At 38.5% G+C, this 16,121-nt stretch overlaps 1 protein-coding gene and 1 non-coding gene across 13 annotated transcripts in view; both read left to right on the forward strand.

Annotated features, from left to right (window-relative positions):
- DNAJC6 (DnaJ heat shock protein family (Hsp40) member C6) overlaps positions 1-12,653 on the forward strand; it is a 169,468-nt gene extending 156,815 nt beyond the window's left edge. For all 12 annotated transcript variants that reach the window (XM_012442718.2, XM_012442725.3, XM_012442723.3 and 9 more), the window contains 4 exons: positions 2,979-3,242; positions 5,706-5,848; positions 8,626-8,802; positions 10,316-12,653. In XM_012442718.2, coding sequence (XP_012298141.2) covers positions 2,979-3,242; positions 5,706-5,848; positions 8,626-8,802; positions 10,316-10,417 — 686 coding nt within the window. In that variant the 3' untranslated portion in view covers positions 10,418-12,653. The remainder of the gene's footprint in view (positions 1-2,978; positions 3,243-5,705; positions 5,849-8,625; positions 8,803-10,315) is intronic.
- Positions 12,654-13,198: 545 nt separating this feature from the next.
- On the forward strand, positions 13,199-13,381 carry LOC135273543 (U2 spliceosomal RNA). The gene has a single exon (XR_010341329.1). It is a non-coding gene; the product is annotated as a U2 spliceosomal RNA (small nuclear RNA).
- The last annotated feature ends 2,740 nt before the right edge of the window (positions 13,382-16,121 follow it).

Below are 16,121 nucleotides of genomic sequence, written 5' to 3' on the forward strand. Positions count from 1 at the left end.
CTTACTGACAATTTCAAATTTTAAAAGTAATAACCTCAGATGAAATTTTACTTGAATCTCATTTACTGTTTATTTTTAATGCATTTATTCATCTAACAAATATTTATGAAAGTGCCTTCTAGGTGCTAGGACTGTTTCAGTAAAAACAAAAAACAAAACAAAACTCCTGCCTTAATAAAACTTACATTATAGAAGGGGAAACAAATAATAAATTAACAAATATATAATATAATGTCAAATGATGAAAATGATAAAAGTAACAGTTAATAGTTATTGGGGCCGTACTATGTGCCAGACACTACTTGAAGTGCTTTACATATAACATTTCATTTAATCTTCCTCATAATCTTTTGAAGTAGTTACTGTTATAATCTTTGTTTTACAGATGAGGAAACAGGGACACAAAAGGTTAAGTAACATGCACAAATCACAAGCTTTCAACACCAAGAAGTCTAGCTTTGGAGCTCGCACTTATAAAACGTTTAGAGGTTGATGAAGCTGAGTGTGGGAAGGGGTATCAGTTCAGTTTATCCAGTCAGTGGTTTTCTACCCTTGAGCATTAATTCCCTCATTTCACAGCTATTTTTGAGTACTTACTGCACGGTAGGCATTCAGGATGTAATAAAGAATCAAGGCAGATGACATTCCTGTTCTTCGAAACTTACCCTGCAGTGGGAGAAAGAAACTTTAATCAAAGTAAAATATCCACTACTGTAGGAGCTACCCAAGATGGAGCATTTTTTAAAAAGCTCCCCAGGTAATTCTAATGCACAATCAAGGTTGAGAACCACTGCTTTAGCTTTTAATGAGGACAGCAGTAGTCTCTGGATTTAGCTGCCACTTTGTATTTCTGTCTGTTCTCTGCTTCAATAGCATTAACAATTAGAATTGCTGAGCATAGGGAGAAAATATTCTAGAAGGGTAGACATCAGAGAGTCCTGCAGTGTTGATGAGTCCCATGAGTGTGGGATCAGCGCCTGCTTTTTCACCACTGTATCTGCAGCCTGGTATCTAGAGGATGCTTAATAGTGTTTCCTAAATGAATGAGTAACTAGCAGTGTGGTAGGCATATGACAAGTTTTTTGTCATTCTTTAGGCTTTTCCATATTTACCAAATTTTAAAATAAAAAACATATATGTTCAGAACAAAGTAAGCTTCCTTAAATATAAAATAAAACCCCAGTATCGAATGAATACCAAGTCTTAGGTGTATGTTCCTGGGCTATTGGCAGGAGGGCTCTGGGACATATGAAGAGGGACTTCATGCTGCTAGTTACGGAATGAGTGGGGCAATGGCAAGCTTGAAGACAAGCCCTGTTGTTATATTTTCCTATTGCCAAGTATTTATTGAGCCCTGAAGATGTATCAGGCATGTGCTTGGCATATGAGCTTACATTATTTTATAATATATAATGTCTCTTTGTTTGCTTAATTTAGGGGTTGTGAAATACATTCATATTGTTGTGTCTTTACAGTATATCTGTGATATAGACGTAGTTTTGATTAAACAGATGAAGAAACTGAGGCTCAAAGGGGTGTGATTATTTTTACCCAGCTTTAGAAGATCAAAGATTCTCTATATCCTGTTTTCAGTTATATTCTTAGTGCCCAGCATAGTACATGATACATAGTAATACTCGCCAAATAGTGGTGAATTAGTGTACATATGAATGAATGAATGCAAGAATGAATGATAGAGCTGAGCCTCGAACTCAGGTTGATGCTAAGTCCAGTGATAATGATATATTTCCAGTAGGGAAGGAAACTGGAGCCCCAGGATCAGAATAGGGAAAATATAGAAAGGAGAGATAGGAAGGGATGAGTTATAGGGAAAGGCTCAGCAATTAGGAGAGGAATTAAGGATTACTGAGTGCAGTAAAAGAACATGACATTTGGAGGTAGGATGTACGTGGTCTAATCCCAGCTCCATTAGTTAGCTGTGTGATCATGAACATATCAGGAAACCTCTTTGAGCTTTAATTTCCTTATCTTTAAAGTAGGGCCTGTGTTTCTACTTACTTCCTAAGAGTGTTGTGTAGATCAGAGAGCAGTAATGTACATAAACACATTTTGTTAACTCTAAAGAGCTATATAAATATTAGTTATTTTATTATTGTTACTTTAGACTTACTGCATGAAAAAGTCTTTGGAGATCAGCATATTTCAGTTTCTCATTTTACCTCTTTAAATGCAAGCCACAGCTGGTTTTCATATTTTGGACATAGCCCAGCTTGTATGCAGTGAGTGCTTAAAAGTTTTGGAGATTATGGAATCAAGATTCTACTTAAATTCCTGGCATGAAATACCATCATTTTTAAAGATTGAATAAGATCCTTTGTCCTATTTAAAGTTTTCAAAATGTTGGCTGTTTTTGCTCTCCTTCAATGAAATGCAAGTAGTATGAAATTGAAACCTACTTGTGAAATTTCAAAAATCTTTATTTACTCTTGGGCATTAACCATGCTTATACTTATAACAAAAACATGATTAATCCTAATAATTGAAGTTTAAGTAGCACCTTAATGAGTGGGCTTACTCTGTTTCATTCCCTATTCTTGTCATTTGGTAGTTTTTTAAAAAATTTTATTCTAGTGAAGAAACAGAATCTGCTTAGAAGATGGGAGGGTGGGGAAGGATGGCACAGTGGGAAAAGCCCAGGTTTTTTTGACTTGGAGGCAAAGATCTAGAATCAAGTCTCGGTTCAGCCACTTGCCGTGTGCCTTTGAGAAAATCATTTAACTGCTCTGACCTGCAGTTTGTTCATCTGTAGGAAAAATGAGGCCATTAAAACATACTTAAAAATGCCATTGTGGGGATTAAGGAAATAATATGTATGCCTGTGATTCCTTTATCTATATTAGGAAGATTACTTATGCTATCAATTAAGAGAATGGCCATTAAAGCCACTGCAAACAATATCTTAAGACTCAAGAGTTAGAGGCCACTTTTACCTTCTTTATCCCTTTTTATTTCTTTAGGTAGTTCTTCATTTGCCAGCAAACCCACCACACCAACTGGATTGGGTGGAGGATTCCCACCTCTCAGCTCGCCACAGAAGGCATCTCCCCAGCCTATGGGTGGGGGGTGGCAGCAAGGAGGTGCCTACAACTGGCAGCAGCCACAGCCTAAGCCTCAGCCCAGCATGCCCCACTCCTCTCCCCAGAACCGACCCAACTACAACGTGAGCTTCTCAGCCATGCCTGGGAGCCAGAACGAACGTGGGAAAGGATCAAGTAATTTGGGTAAGGATGATGGTATGGGCCCTAGCTACAGGCAGCCTGTTTGTGTTGTCATACTGCCTGAGTGTGTCTGTCTGAAGGTAACAGTAGTTTCAATTCGGTAGTTTCTGAGGCAGTCTTATAGTTGTAGAAACACAACATGATCTCTATCCCCAGTGTTGTATCTGGAGCCTCCTGGGTTGACTGTGCTCCTAAATTTTATACCATTTTCTGACTGTGGGCTCACTTGTCTATTTCTCTCCAGACTGGAACCAGATGGAGGGCAGGGACTGTGTCTTAGTTGCCATGGGATCATTAGCACCTAGCATAGTACTTGGCATAGAGTAGGCACTAAATGAATGTTGAAGGGATGTGAGTGGAGAGGTGGATGGATCTTAAAGCTGTTATTCCTTTGGAAGAGGAAAGAAGAAGTTGGGGAATCTTTCAAAAACATCGGTCATATTTGCTCCTGGGTCTCAGTGGGAGGACTGTGTCTTGGACACTTGGTCTTTCTTATGCTGTGTTTGGTGGATTCCTGAGATTAGTGGGGTACCTATGATGGTGCCAACACCTGAGGCTGGAGGATACTCTGGATAGGATTTTGACAATGAGTGAAAAATAATATTTTTTGCATAGTAAGGATAGTTAGATTTGAGTTTATTAAAAGCCTGTTTTGGTACATTTTATACTTCAGCTGATTTTGTCAGACCCTGCAATGAAGTACATAGGAACATGATGAGGGAACAGGCCTTTCTCTCTGTGCAACAGGAAAGGCAATTCTTCTGTTCTTCCTAGTAGCTGTAGCTGACATTTGCTGAGTGCTTACTGTATGTCAGGAGCTATCCTAAGCATTTTTTATGTACAATCATCCCCCTTTATCTTTTGCAGTTTCAGTTGCCTGAGGTCAACTGCAGTCTGAAAATGTTAAATGGAAAATTCCAGGAATAAGCAATTCATACATTTTAAATTGTGCACCATTATGAGTAGCATGATGAAACCTTGCACCATCGTACTCCATCCTGCCTAGGATGTGAATCATCCCTCTGTCCAGCACATCTCTGTTGGGTTCTCTACCCACCCATTAGTCACTTAGTAGCCATCTCAGTTATCAGATCAAAAAAATAGTACTGTATATATAGGGTCTGGTACTATCTGTGATTTTAGGTATCCACTGGGGGTCTTAGAACATATCCCCTGTGAATAAGTAGGGGAACTCCTGTATTATTTCTTATAATCTTCCAAACCAACCACATATTATAGGTGGGAAACCTGTGACACAGATCGATGAAGTAATTTCCTAAGTTTACGCAGCTTCTAAGCGACAGAGCCAGGATTTGAACCCTGGCAATCTGGCTCCAGAACCCCTGCTCCTTACTGCTATACTCTACTGGTTAGAACACAGGTGCTTCTCACAACACCAACATGTTAGGAATTCTGTTGTTGGGGATAGGTAACATCATGTTTGTTTTTGACTAGCAGGGATATTTCCTGGACAATTCCATAGAGTCATGTCACTTCCCCTCCATTTTTGAGTAGACAGATGTGGGGTGAGTGACTTCAATCAGCAAATACTCATGGGGCATCTTCAGTATAGAAAACACTGAGGATGCAGCAGTGAACAAGAAACAAAATCCCTAGTCTCAGAGCACTTACATTTCAGTATGTGCAAGTGCAGGTGTGTATATATTTTACAGAATAGAGATAGCAAATGGATTTCAACTAAAAAACTGATTTTGGTTGATTGGAATTGACTGTATGGACTATTATTTTTGGTTCTATTTTGTTTTAACAAGCATTTAGATAGCTAGGCACTGTTCTAAGCATTTTAAATATTAACTAATTCATTTTCACAACAATTCTATAAGGTGAGTAATATTCCTAACACCATCCCCATTTTATGGGTGAGGAAATTGGGGAATAGAGATAGTAAGTAACTTGCCTAGGTTACATCACTAATAATTGGTAGAGTTGTAATTCAAACCTGGGGAGTTGGGGTCTCAAGTCTGTTCCTAGCCACATGCTAGGCTGCCTCTGCAAACAAATTGAGAAGGATTGAGGCTACAACAAGACTTGGAGGGAAAGAACACTGTGATCAGCTAAAATATCAACAGGATATGCACAGGGAAGTGGTAGCATGCATGAATTTCAAGTATGAAAACCCAGATATGAATTAGTTACAATCTGGAGGGATGAGTATCCTCATATAGAGAAGGTACAGTGGAAATGGAGTCGGATTTGGTTTCATGATCCAGCCTCCAGTTTTAACCTTGCCACATGTATGTTACATGATTCTGAACAGATTCATTTTCATCATCTGTAAAATGGGTGCAAGAGTCTCTTACCCTACTCACAGGGTAAACAAGCACGAGGGTTAAGGGACTGAATGCACATTAAAAACACCTTGAAGACTCCAGATCCTGTGAGATAATGATATAGCATTATGTTTAAGAATGAAAACTATAATGATTTTCAAAAATTGTATTGCAGAAGGGAAACAAAAAGCAGCTGACTTTGAAGACCTACTCTCTGGTCAAGGTTTCAACGCTCACAAAGACAAAAAGGGGCCTCGGACAATAGCTGAGATGAGAAAGGAGGAAATGGCTAAGGAAATGGATCCTGAGAAATTAAAGGTAAGTGGGGCCCCTGACGCAGCTTGATTATCCTGTATGACAAAATCATGTGATAAAGTCATGTGTATGGAGCCATCGGCATGAGACTAACTTACTGTCTCAGTCCATTCAGGCTGCTATAACAAAATGCCATAAACTAGGTGGCTTATAAACAACAGGATTGTTTTTTCTCATAGTTATGAATGCTGGGAAGGCCAAGATCAAGGTGCCAGCCATTTTGGTGTCTGGTGAGGGCCCTCTTCCTGGTTCATGGATGATGGTCTTTTCCCTGTGTCCTCATAGGCAGAAGAAGAAAGAGGTCTTGCTGGCCTCTTTCCTGAGGGCACTAATCCCATTTGTAAGAAATCTGTCTCATGAACTAATCACCTTCCAATAGGAAGCCCCAACCTCCTAATACCATCACGTCAGGAGTTAGAATTTCAATGTAGGAATTCTGGGGGGACACATACATCTAGACCATAGCACCTATAGAAGGCATGGTGTTAGATTTCTGATGACCGCTCTATTGCATTTGCTCTTTGCAGCTATGCTTTGAGTACAGCTGTGCCCTTTAATAGCAAAACAGCCCTGAGAAGGTTGCACATGCTGTTTAATTTCTTTAATAAAATAAATGTTATTCCATACTATGATGATACAGATTTCTTTTGTTTGCCTGTTCCAATGAGCAGTGGCACTTTTTAAGAGGTGACTTTGTTATTCAGATGGCATTCACATTCTAAAGATGAGTCATTAGACTTTGCTGGTAAGAAGAATGCATTATTTATGTTTTCTCTTTCTTTCTTGAGAGTTTTTTATTAAACCAGATTGACTGAAGCCTCCCCAGGGTCTTTTCTCTACCAATAGAGAAATGTTTATGTGCCGGAGACTTACCAATTCCTGCAACATTAAACCTGGAGGTTTGGAAGGTAGAGGAGAGAAAGGCTGAGGGAGGTGTGGCTCCTGTCTCCCACATTGTCTCCCTCTACTTTTAAACAGAGCAGTTCTACTTTTATCTGTTTTTGATTCTGGAGGTCTAGGGAAAATCTGATTTGAGGTTTTTCCTCAAACCAAATCAACATACTTTTTCCTCAAATCAACATATTTCTTTAGTATGTTTCAGCATTTCTTTTTAAGTTTGTAAATCAGCGAATCTAACCCCTTTGTTTCACAGCTGAAAAAAAACTCACATAACTTCATAGCTGAAGATGTATGGACAGGTGGATGCAGATTAGCTAGGAAACAGAGGGTGGTTATGTTGATGAGTGGCATCAGGTCTGGAAGAGTCTGTAAAGATCAAGAGAATTGGAATGCTCTTCACAGATGGAGAGGTTGAATTCCTAAGTGACAAAATACTAAATATGCTGACACTACAACAGAGTGAAAGAGGAGGATGTAATCTTTCTCTGTATTAAAGCATCTGCAAAACCAGTAGTTGAACAGCAAGTCAATCTTAACACATTCTGAAAAAATATACCACTGTTCTGTATAATTTCCTGACAGATTTGTTGTAGATGTATATAATATACATCTACTATAACTTAGATTCTTGGATACATTTTTTTGTACAATGTAGGGCCCTTCATTTGCATGTTTTTCACTCCACTCAATGTCACAGAGGCTTAATATTTCTTCCAAAAACTTTGGGCTTCATCTCGGTAACCTTTGTTCATTAGGCAGACTTGGACAGTTTCCTATAAAAGAAAGTTGTTTATTTCTTTTAAGCCATGTTTGATTATTTAATTGGTACAGGGTATGTAATTGTTTGGGAGGGTAGTTGTCATTAATATGACTAAATCATTCATCCACCGACACACACTTAGCTGAACTCCTGTTAGGTACTCAATGCTGATACAGTTTTATGATCGCTCCGACTTAATCACCTCATTTGTTCAAACTGTGAATGTTCATAGTTCAAATAAATGACTAAATGGGTCAATTCATTTAACAAGCCTTTTTGAGCTCTGTTCTGTGCCAAGTACATTATTTAGTTCCAAGATACAGTGATATATAAGAAACAATACTGGACTAGGTGTGGTGGCTCACGCCTGTAATCCCAGCACTTTGGGAAGCCGAGGCGGGTGGATCCTGAGGTCAGGAGTTCGAGACCAGCCTGACCAACATGGTGAAACCCCATCTCTACTAAAAATACAAAAATTAGCCGGTGTGATGGCAAGCACCTTTAATCCCAACTATTCAGGAGGCTGAGGCAGAAGAATTGCTTGAACCTGGGAGGCGGAGGTTGCAGTGAGCCGAGATCGTGCCACTGCACCACTACAGCCTGAGTGACAGAGCAAGACTCCATCTCAAAAAAAAAAAAAAAAAAAAAGAAAGAAACATACTTTTCCTCAAACAGCTCTGCCTAATGACAGGGAAAGATAAACACACAATTACGATAAAGTGTGGCACATATTATGGTAGAAACATGTTTAAGGTAGAGTAGCCCGGAGAAGTTTGGCCCTTTTTTAAGGGTTACTTATTTAGTGCAGTATCCACCCTCATGGAGTTTATATTGAGTATAACTCTGGGGGTGGGGATGGAAGAGAAAGGAATTCAAATTGGCAAAGTCTAACAGTGTGAAATTCCTCAGCAGGCTTTTGAAGGATGATAGAGTTACCAGAAAGACAAGGTAGGAGGTTGAGGAGGAGAAGCATTCCAGGTGGAGGAAATAGCCTGGATTATACAGGTTGCCCTAAGTGATTTGATGTTGCTGGAGCAGAAGGGGTTTCTAGAGTCCTAGTGGAAACCTTCTGAACTAGTAAGTAAGCATTTGAATTTCTTAATCCCCTTTGTGTTTACAGATTCTGGAATGGATTGAAGGCAAAGAAAGAAATATCAGAGCCCTTCTCTCCACAATGCATACTGTGCTGTGGGCTGGGGAGACCAAGTGGAAACCAGTCGGCATGGCAGACCTGGTAACACCAGAGCAGGTGAAGAAGGTGTACAGAAAGGCTGTCCTCGTGGTGCACCCAGATAAAGTGGGTATAACCTGCCCTGTTGTGTATCTTGTCAGGTCCTTGCTTCATTATCTTATGAGTGTGTGTCTTACTTTAAATATGCTGGTTGATTAGACCTATGTTTAATAAAATTAAGTCTATGAGCTAAAGTCAGATATTTAAACAAATAGTTACACTTTGTGAAATGAGAAAGAATGTATCAAACTATATATTACAGGAGCTTATTTAAAGAGGGTAAGATTTACCCAGTGATTAATTTTTAGGGCTCAGAAGTAAATTGTGGCTGGGTGAGATAGCTCATGTCTGTAATCCCAGCACTTTGGCAGGCTGAGGTGGGCAAATTGCTTGAACCCTCAAGTTTGAGACCAACCTGGGCAACATGACAAAACCCTGACCCTACAAAAAAAAATACAAAATTAGCTGGTGTGGTGGCATGAGCCTATAGTCCTAGCTACTCAGGAGGCTGAGGTAGGAGGATCACTTGAGCCTGTGAGATCAAGGCTGCAGTGATCTGAGATCTCTCCACTGCCCTCGAGCCTGGGCAACAGAGTGCGACCCTGTCTTCAAAAAAAGAAAAGAAAAAAGGTAAATTGTGTCCTGACTTAACAATAGTAAGGACAGGCTAAGAGTGGGACAGAAGACAACTCCTTTCCTTTGGAGATACAACAGTATGGTTAGCCAGGATAGTAGTGAAAAAACTTTAGAATGTAGTTGGTAAAATTTGTGAGAATTAATAAAATATTCAAAATGGAATTAAATTTGCCACTCTATTGATTATCACTATATGATTATGTCAGTTTATGCTTTCATTGAAGTATATATACATCTAAGGGCTCTACGTTGTCAGAAACTTCAGCTAACTCATGGCCCAAATGAAGTCATCGTAATACATAGAAACATTCAGAAAGAAGTGAGTCATCTTGCTGTCACATAGACTATACCAGTCATGTGACATGAAGCTCTGATCGAAGTGCCACTTGGCAGCGCAGGCTTGAATTTGATGCATTTGATTTTCATCTCTCCAAATTTTTTGTAACTAGTCTGAATAGAAGAATTAATGAGAAGTAATGTTAGTGCTTGAATTTTGATGAATCAAAAGAGAAGGAGAAACAAGAGCCCGGAAAAATCCACAAACTGTATGCCCCATTATGATTCTCAAAGAACTTTTTAGAAATGGGAAAATAGGAGTTAAAAACAGTCAATAGAGATGGACTGTCATGAACCTTTGTCATTTGGCAGATACTTCTGGAGAACAGAGATACATCTTTTGCTGCCCGATAAGCTCTCCGTTGTCTACTCCGGTGATTACTACTCTCCGGAATTACTACTGCCCTTGGGCATTTCTAGGGGGAGGCCATTACGGGGAAGTTATAGTAATTCAGGTCACATATAATAGATTAGGCTGAAAAAGAGAAATGGCCAAATAGAAAAGCATTTCAATTACTTAGGACCCATATATATTGGCAGTGAAAAATTGAATATCAATAAAATTTTGGTCTGTGGTATCTAATGTGTGTTTTTATTTTTTCCACAGGCTACTGGGCAACCCTATGAACAATATGCAAAGATGATTTTCATGGAGCTCAATGATGCCTGGTCTGAATTTGAAAACCAAGGCCAAAAGCCCTTATATTAATTTATGAGCTTTTCCATCTCTGCTGTAGACCTTTGCTAATGCTTAGTGTGTGTCACAATTCTGAGGTTTTCGCAGATGAACCAAAAACTCCAGTAACATGTTTTCAGTACTAAACCGTTAAATTACTCATGAATTAATTTATCATTGATAAGGAATGTGGATGTTTGGTTTCTCAAAGTTCCCGACATAAAAGATCCAACGCATGAGAGGAACTTCTGGTCAGATGACCTTGCAGAACCACATTCCACCCTGCCGTTTGGGGAGCCTACTCAGCATCCTACCTGGGGAAATGGAAAATAGAGGCCACCACCCATGAAGGCATAACACCCATCACATTGTCTGAGAATAGGATTAATGAGCCAAAGTTATGATAATAGAGTTATGTGATGGTTTAAAATAATGGTTGCTAGATTTTCTTGGAAGGATATAATTTGAGCAGTGACTTTATGCAGACTCTAGGAACGAAATCACCAAGTATTTTTTTTTTTAAGTAAAAATTTACTAAGGCCTGTAGCATAATACTGTAAATGTCTTTTGGTCAAGAAGACTAACAAATATAAAGGAACTTCAGTTGTGGGGAGTGATAATAGTCCAGTGATTAAACTACAGTCCAGCGATTACCACCAACTTTCTGACTAAGATAAAAATGAATGAAAATGCTGGCTAAAGAAAATAGGGACTCTGAAGATGTCGAAATTTTTATTCCTGGTTAGGAAGGTGGGCTGCTACCCTTTCTTTTTCTTTAGAAAACTGTGATTGATTAAAGGAAAAAGTCTTACTACTATAACAACTCTAAACCTGGGTTTAAATGAAACATCTAGTTTTGCCATAAGGCTTAATGCTCTTCTTTTGTTTAGCCAAGAAAACATTCTTAGCTGGAAAAGCAGTTTGGCTCGTTCACAATTTATCAGGACCAATATCTGGACTCAGTGTTCTCTAGGTTTGTGAGTGGTTGTGGTAAGAGAATAGAAAGCAACACTGAATAGGAGTTATGAGAATAGGAGGCATGATCAGTGAGAGAGCTGCACTCACCTGCAGACACAGTCAGATGGCTTGTCAGTATCTGCTCTGAGGAACCAGGTCCCATCTCCCCACAAGGCAAATCTAGACTCACTGGATTATTACAGTGGGCTTTATTGTTTTAGAAGTAGTTGGGGATCCACAGGAACACCGTTCATACACGAATGTTTGTGAAAGCAAAGCAAGAACGAAAGCTTTCCAGATCTCAGACTGGCTGGATTCAGATCAGTGTTTTGGCTGGTTTTCATTCTAAGGGGTAAGCAGTTTGCTGTTCTGTGACTTTAGTAGATCTTTTTTGGTGTGCACATATACAGTGTGCATTATACATATATATATATGCACAAAGCAGATGGGCAAAAAGATTTTCTTGCTAATCTTCAAAGGTTCATGTTCAATATTGTGAAAAGCTTTTAAAAGTTGTTTTGAAAAGACAATCATTTTTTGTTTTTGTTTTAATTTTTTTGTGGCAAGCTATACCGGAAAAGCGGCATGTCAGAAATACTTTAGGTTCTACATAGATCTCTCTCGCTCTCTTTTTTTTTGTTATAAAGGTTCATTATTTATTTTACCTTTTACTGACAATGTGAAACTCAAAGAAAATGTTCTCTTTTTAAATATACAGTCATAAACTGTTCAAGGTAACCATAACAAACTAGGTGTTATTTATTAACATATTATAAAATAATGTTGATCCAGTATGTGCTTGTCTTATTTAAAATTGGAATGTGAGACATGTTTCTGTGACCTGTTTTTTTTTTTCTCATTTACATTTGTAGATATTGTGTGAACTACAGTATATAATGATAACAATTAAAAGGATATTCTGTGGATGTCACGTATTTTGAAATGATAGAATTACATTAGCTTTGTATCATGTTTGGATAATTCATCAACGTTCACAGTTTAAAACATTAAACATTATGTAATTAGCAATGAGAAAAAATATTGCTTAACTTAAATTTGGGGGTTCCCCCCCACATCTCTTTTCCAGATACATAATAATTCTGGACCCCTATTTATCTCAAAACTCTTAATATATGCAGACCAACAGGTTTTTGCATTCCTTTTAAATAACTGCTTGTGACAAAGCTTGTTGTTGATCAGATTCACTGTTTCATCATATTTATTGTAATATATTTTTTGTTTTGTAAATATGTTACAACAAAATGTGATTGGTCTAAAATATTTGTAATGTATATTAAAAAGTTCAAAAATATTTGTAGAAATCTAAGTTATTTGGGTACTTGTAGGAATATGATGATGAGCTTGAATGCCTCCATACACATAATTCACTTTTAAGGAAAGTTATGAGGAGAGAATATGAAAAGCATGCACCAAAATGTAATCTGACAGGATTTCTGGATTTATACTTCATCACTCCTGCCCCAACACACACACACACACACACACACACACAAATACACACATGCATATGCACATGCACACACGATTTTGATTATGCTACATGATACATGTTTCAAAAAGAATTAACATAGAAATCCTGGTCTGCTAGCCAGAAAATTAAAGGATTTTCAAAAATGAATTTGTATGTTGAAGCAAAGGGATTGAACCTGGAAGTCTGGGACTTTATCTTAGAAACAAAATCTCAGATATTTTAGTTCTTTGGAAACAAATGCTATAATTCAAAGGTACTACTTGACCCATCACTGTACTGTCTACATGTGGAAGAATGTTCAAGTTGAATCCTAATGCCGTGAATGAAACAGTCTGTGTGGGGAATGAGCAAAAAGTTGAATTCCAATTGCTTTTTGGCCTTTAAGGCCAATGTAGCATCTATTTTTATCAGCTTAATATCTGATATGTCTTCTACCCAAGAACAATATTTTAAATGGATTTTTTGGAGCAGGGAGATGGAATAGGAGTTTGCCCCACCCATTCCACACATGAGCCTGGTATTGCAGTAACTCCAGAAATGCTTCACTGTGCCCCCAACTAAAAAAACAACAACAAAAGAAAAAAGTTGAATTACAGATATAGTTATCATAGCAACAAGTCAGCCTTCCTGCTGGAAACATCTATCAGGGAAGCTAGGTCAAGCAGCAGATTTTGATTATTCTAAAGATAAATCATGGTTTTTGGGAATAGTGATAAATATTGGTTTGAGATAAAAAGACTGGGTTTAAATCCCAGTTTTTCTATTTACAGACTTTTTTTTTTAAGAGGGTCTTTCTCTGGTGCCTAGGCTGAAGTGCAGTGGGTCTATCACAGCTCTCTGCATCCTGAGCTCAAGTGATCCTCTTGTCTCAGCCCTCTTGTAGCTAGGACTATGGGTGGGAGCCACCATGCCTGCTTCTTTTTTTCTTCTGTTTGTCTTTTTTTCTTTTTCTTTCTTTCTGTCTTTTTTTTTCCTTTGGAGAGACAGGGTCTTGCTCTATTGCCCAGGATGGTCTTGAACTCCCAGCCTCAAGTGATCCTCCAGCCTCAGCCTTCCAAAGTGCTGGGATTACAGGCATGAGCCACTATGCCAAGCCTTACAGACTCCTATTGGACAAGTTTCTTGAACTCTCTGAGTCTTAATTTTATCACCTGTAAAATAGAATTCTAACAACCCTGCAATGGAGGAATTAAGGACTGTGTAAATAAACCCTTATCAAGTGGGTACTCACTAAATAGTAATTATTGTAATTGTTACTGATGATAGTAAATAAGACAAAGTGTAGGTGAGTATTGGAGCTGGAATTACATGGAAACCTCATATTCTAGGGCGTGGATAAACACAAGTAGGAAAAAGCGACCCAAAGTTACTTTTACCTTGGCCCTTATTCCTGATCTCCTTGGGTTTACAGAGATCTGTGCATAAAATAGCAAAGAGATTTGCATTGTGGTTTCTGTAAAGGGAATAGTTACGTAAAAAGAAGTAGTGATTGAGCATTAGGAAGAAAACTAATGTTTAGGATTTCAATTAGTGTTGCATCATTCTTGCATTTAACTTATGCACTGACTTGCAAGCCTGCCCCAGTGTAGATATAACATCCTGGCATTTATCTTGTGTGCACTGCCCTAGGTGCTATCATATATATGTAGAGATATATATATATATATGTATTTTTTCTTTTTTTCTGAGAGAAAAGTTTTTTGTAAAAAAAAGATTCTGAGAGACAGGTTTTTGTAACTGCTACCTCAGGAAGCTAAAGCATGGAGAAATTTATCCAGAGCTGGAGCTTGAGGCTACATTTTTTCCCTGAGGATAGGGAGAGATGATACTGTATATGGTAAACTTAGTAATATTTGTTAACTCAGCCAATATTTTGTATAATATGCAAGATACTAATAGTTATGTAGGGAAAAATTAAATCAGCTAATGGATTTGATGCCCTGTGAAACATAAGGGGTTACTACTGTTATTTATAATTACTGTAAGAATTCTTGCTTCTTGGTGCATAAGATCTACTGTGGGGAACAGTGCAAGTGCTGATCATCTGACTTTAGAGTTGAACAGTCTGGGACTTGATCTCAGCTTCCCTTTTCACTGGTTACTGAGAACTTGTTTTCCTACCTGTAAGATAGAGACAATAAAACCTAGCTCATCAGTGCAAGATTATTGAATGCAAGGAGAGAATATTAAAATTCATCCCAATAAGTCCACTGTAGTCATAGGCAGCATGACAGAGGTCACAGATCTTATACATCCAACTAACATACCAATGCCAAGTTGGGGAGACAGATTTGGTTTTTAGGGTTTTACTTTCTGTTTCTGAAGATTCTTTTATTCTTGAGAAAATATGGAAGGGGTAAGTGGAAGAACAATTTTTTCAGTGCAACATCAGGCAAAAGAAAAGCAGATTTTTTCAGATGGTTAAAGCCTATGGCAAAATAGCTAACTTTCCCTTTAAGGTGTTTGGTAACCTGGAAAGGACAGCTGGCGTGGGCAGAAAACTTGTTCAAGACAAACACTGTCCCAGCATTTTTCTAATTCCAGAGTTTTACCCTGGGGCAGATACCTCAACTTTTAGTTTCATACCACCTTCTGGTCAGTATCTTACTCCTGAGCCTAGGGTGCTCACACCAAGCTCTGCCTCTGATGTGTTGTCAGTTTGCTCTAAAATCACTTATCTTTTGTGTGACTGGAGTCAGGCTGACATGGAAGGCTGCTGCGAACCCTATTTAGGCTCTCTGGAGACACAGTGGGTGGTTGGAAATGGAAAGGGGAATGGGGGAAATTTAACCCCATAGAATATCTTCCCCATGAGAGTAGCTTAGCACTACACGAAGAGAGCTAAAAACTACAGACTTCCAGGGCTTTTCTGATACGCAGGTTCCCTTGAATGCTCTAACAGGTATTAGAAATAATATGATAGGGAACCAAGCTCTTGTAGGGGAGGAAGAATCTTTTCCTTGACGTATCTTAGGTTCTCCAGCTGGGGCCCGGTGCATTAGACTGGCCAAAGACGAACAAAAGTAAAGCAAGTTTATCAACATGCGCATTGTTCATGTAGGTAACATATGGGAATACTCAGAGATAAGCAACTCAAACGTTTGTTTAGAACTTGGGCTCGCACCACTGCACTCCGTCCCAGGTGACAGAAACTCAGTCTCAAAAAAACAAAAAAACTTGGGCTTATATAGCATGTTAGTAAAGGAACAATAAATTTTTTAGAGAAATGACAAGATAAAGGACCTTGAGTCTCTAGGGGCAGCAAATTGTGGGAAGACAAATTTATGG

This window comes from Aotus nancymaae, unplaced genomic scaffold, assembly GCF_030222135.1.
Source record: "Aotus nancymaae isolate 86718 unplaced genomic scaffold, 86718_ANA_hifiasm-v0.15.2.pri h1tg000007l, whole genome shotgun sequence".
In the NCBI taxonomy this organism is placed as follows: Eukaryota; Metazoa; Chordata; class Mammalia; order Primates; family Aotidae; genus Aotus; species Aotus nancymaae.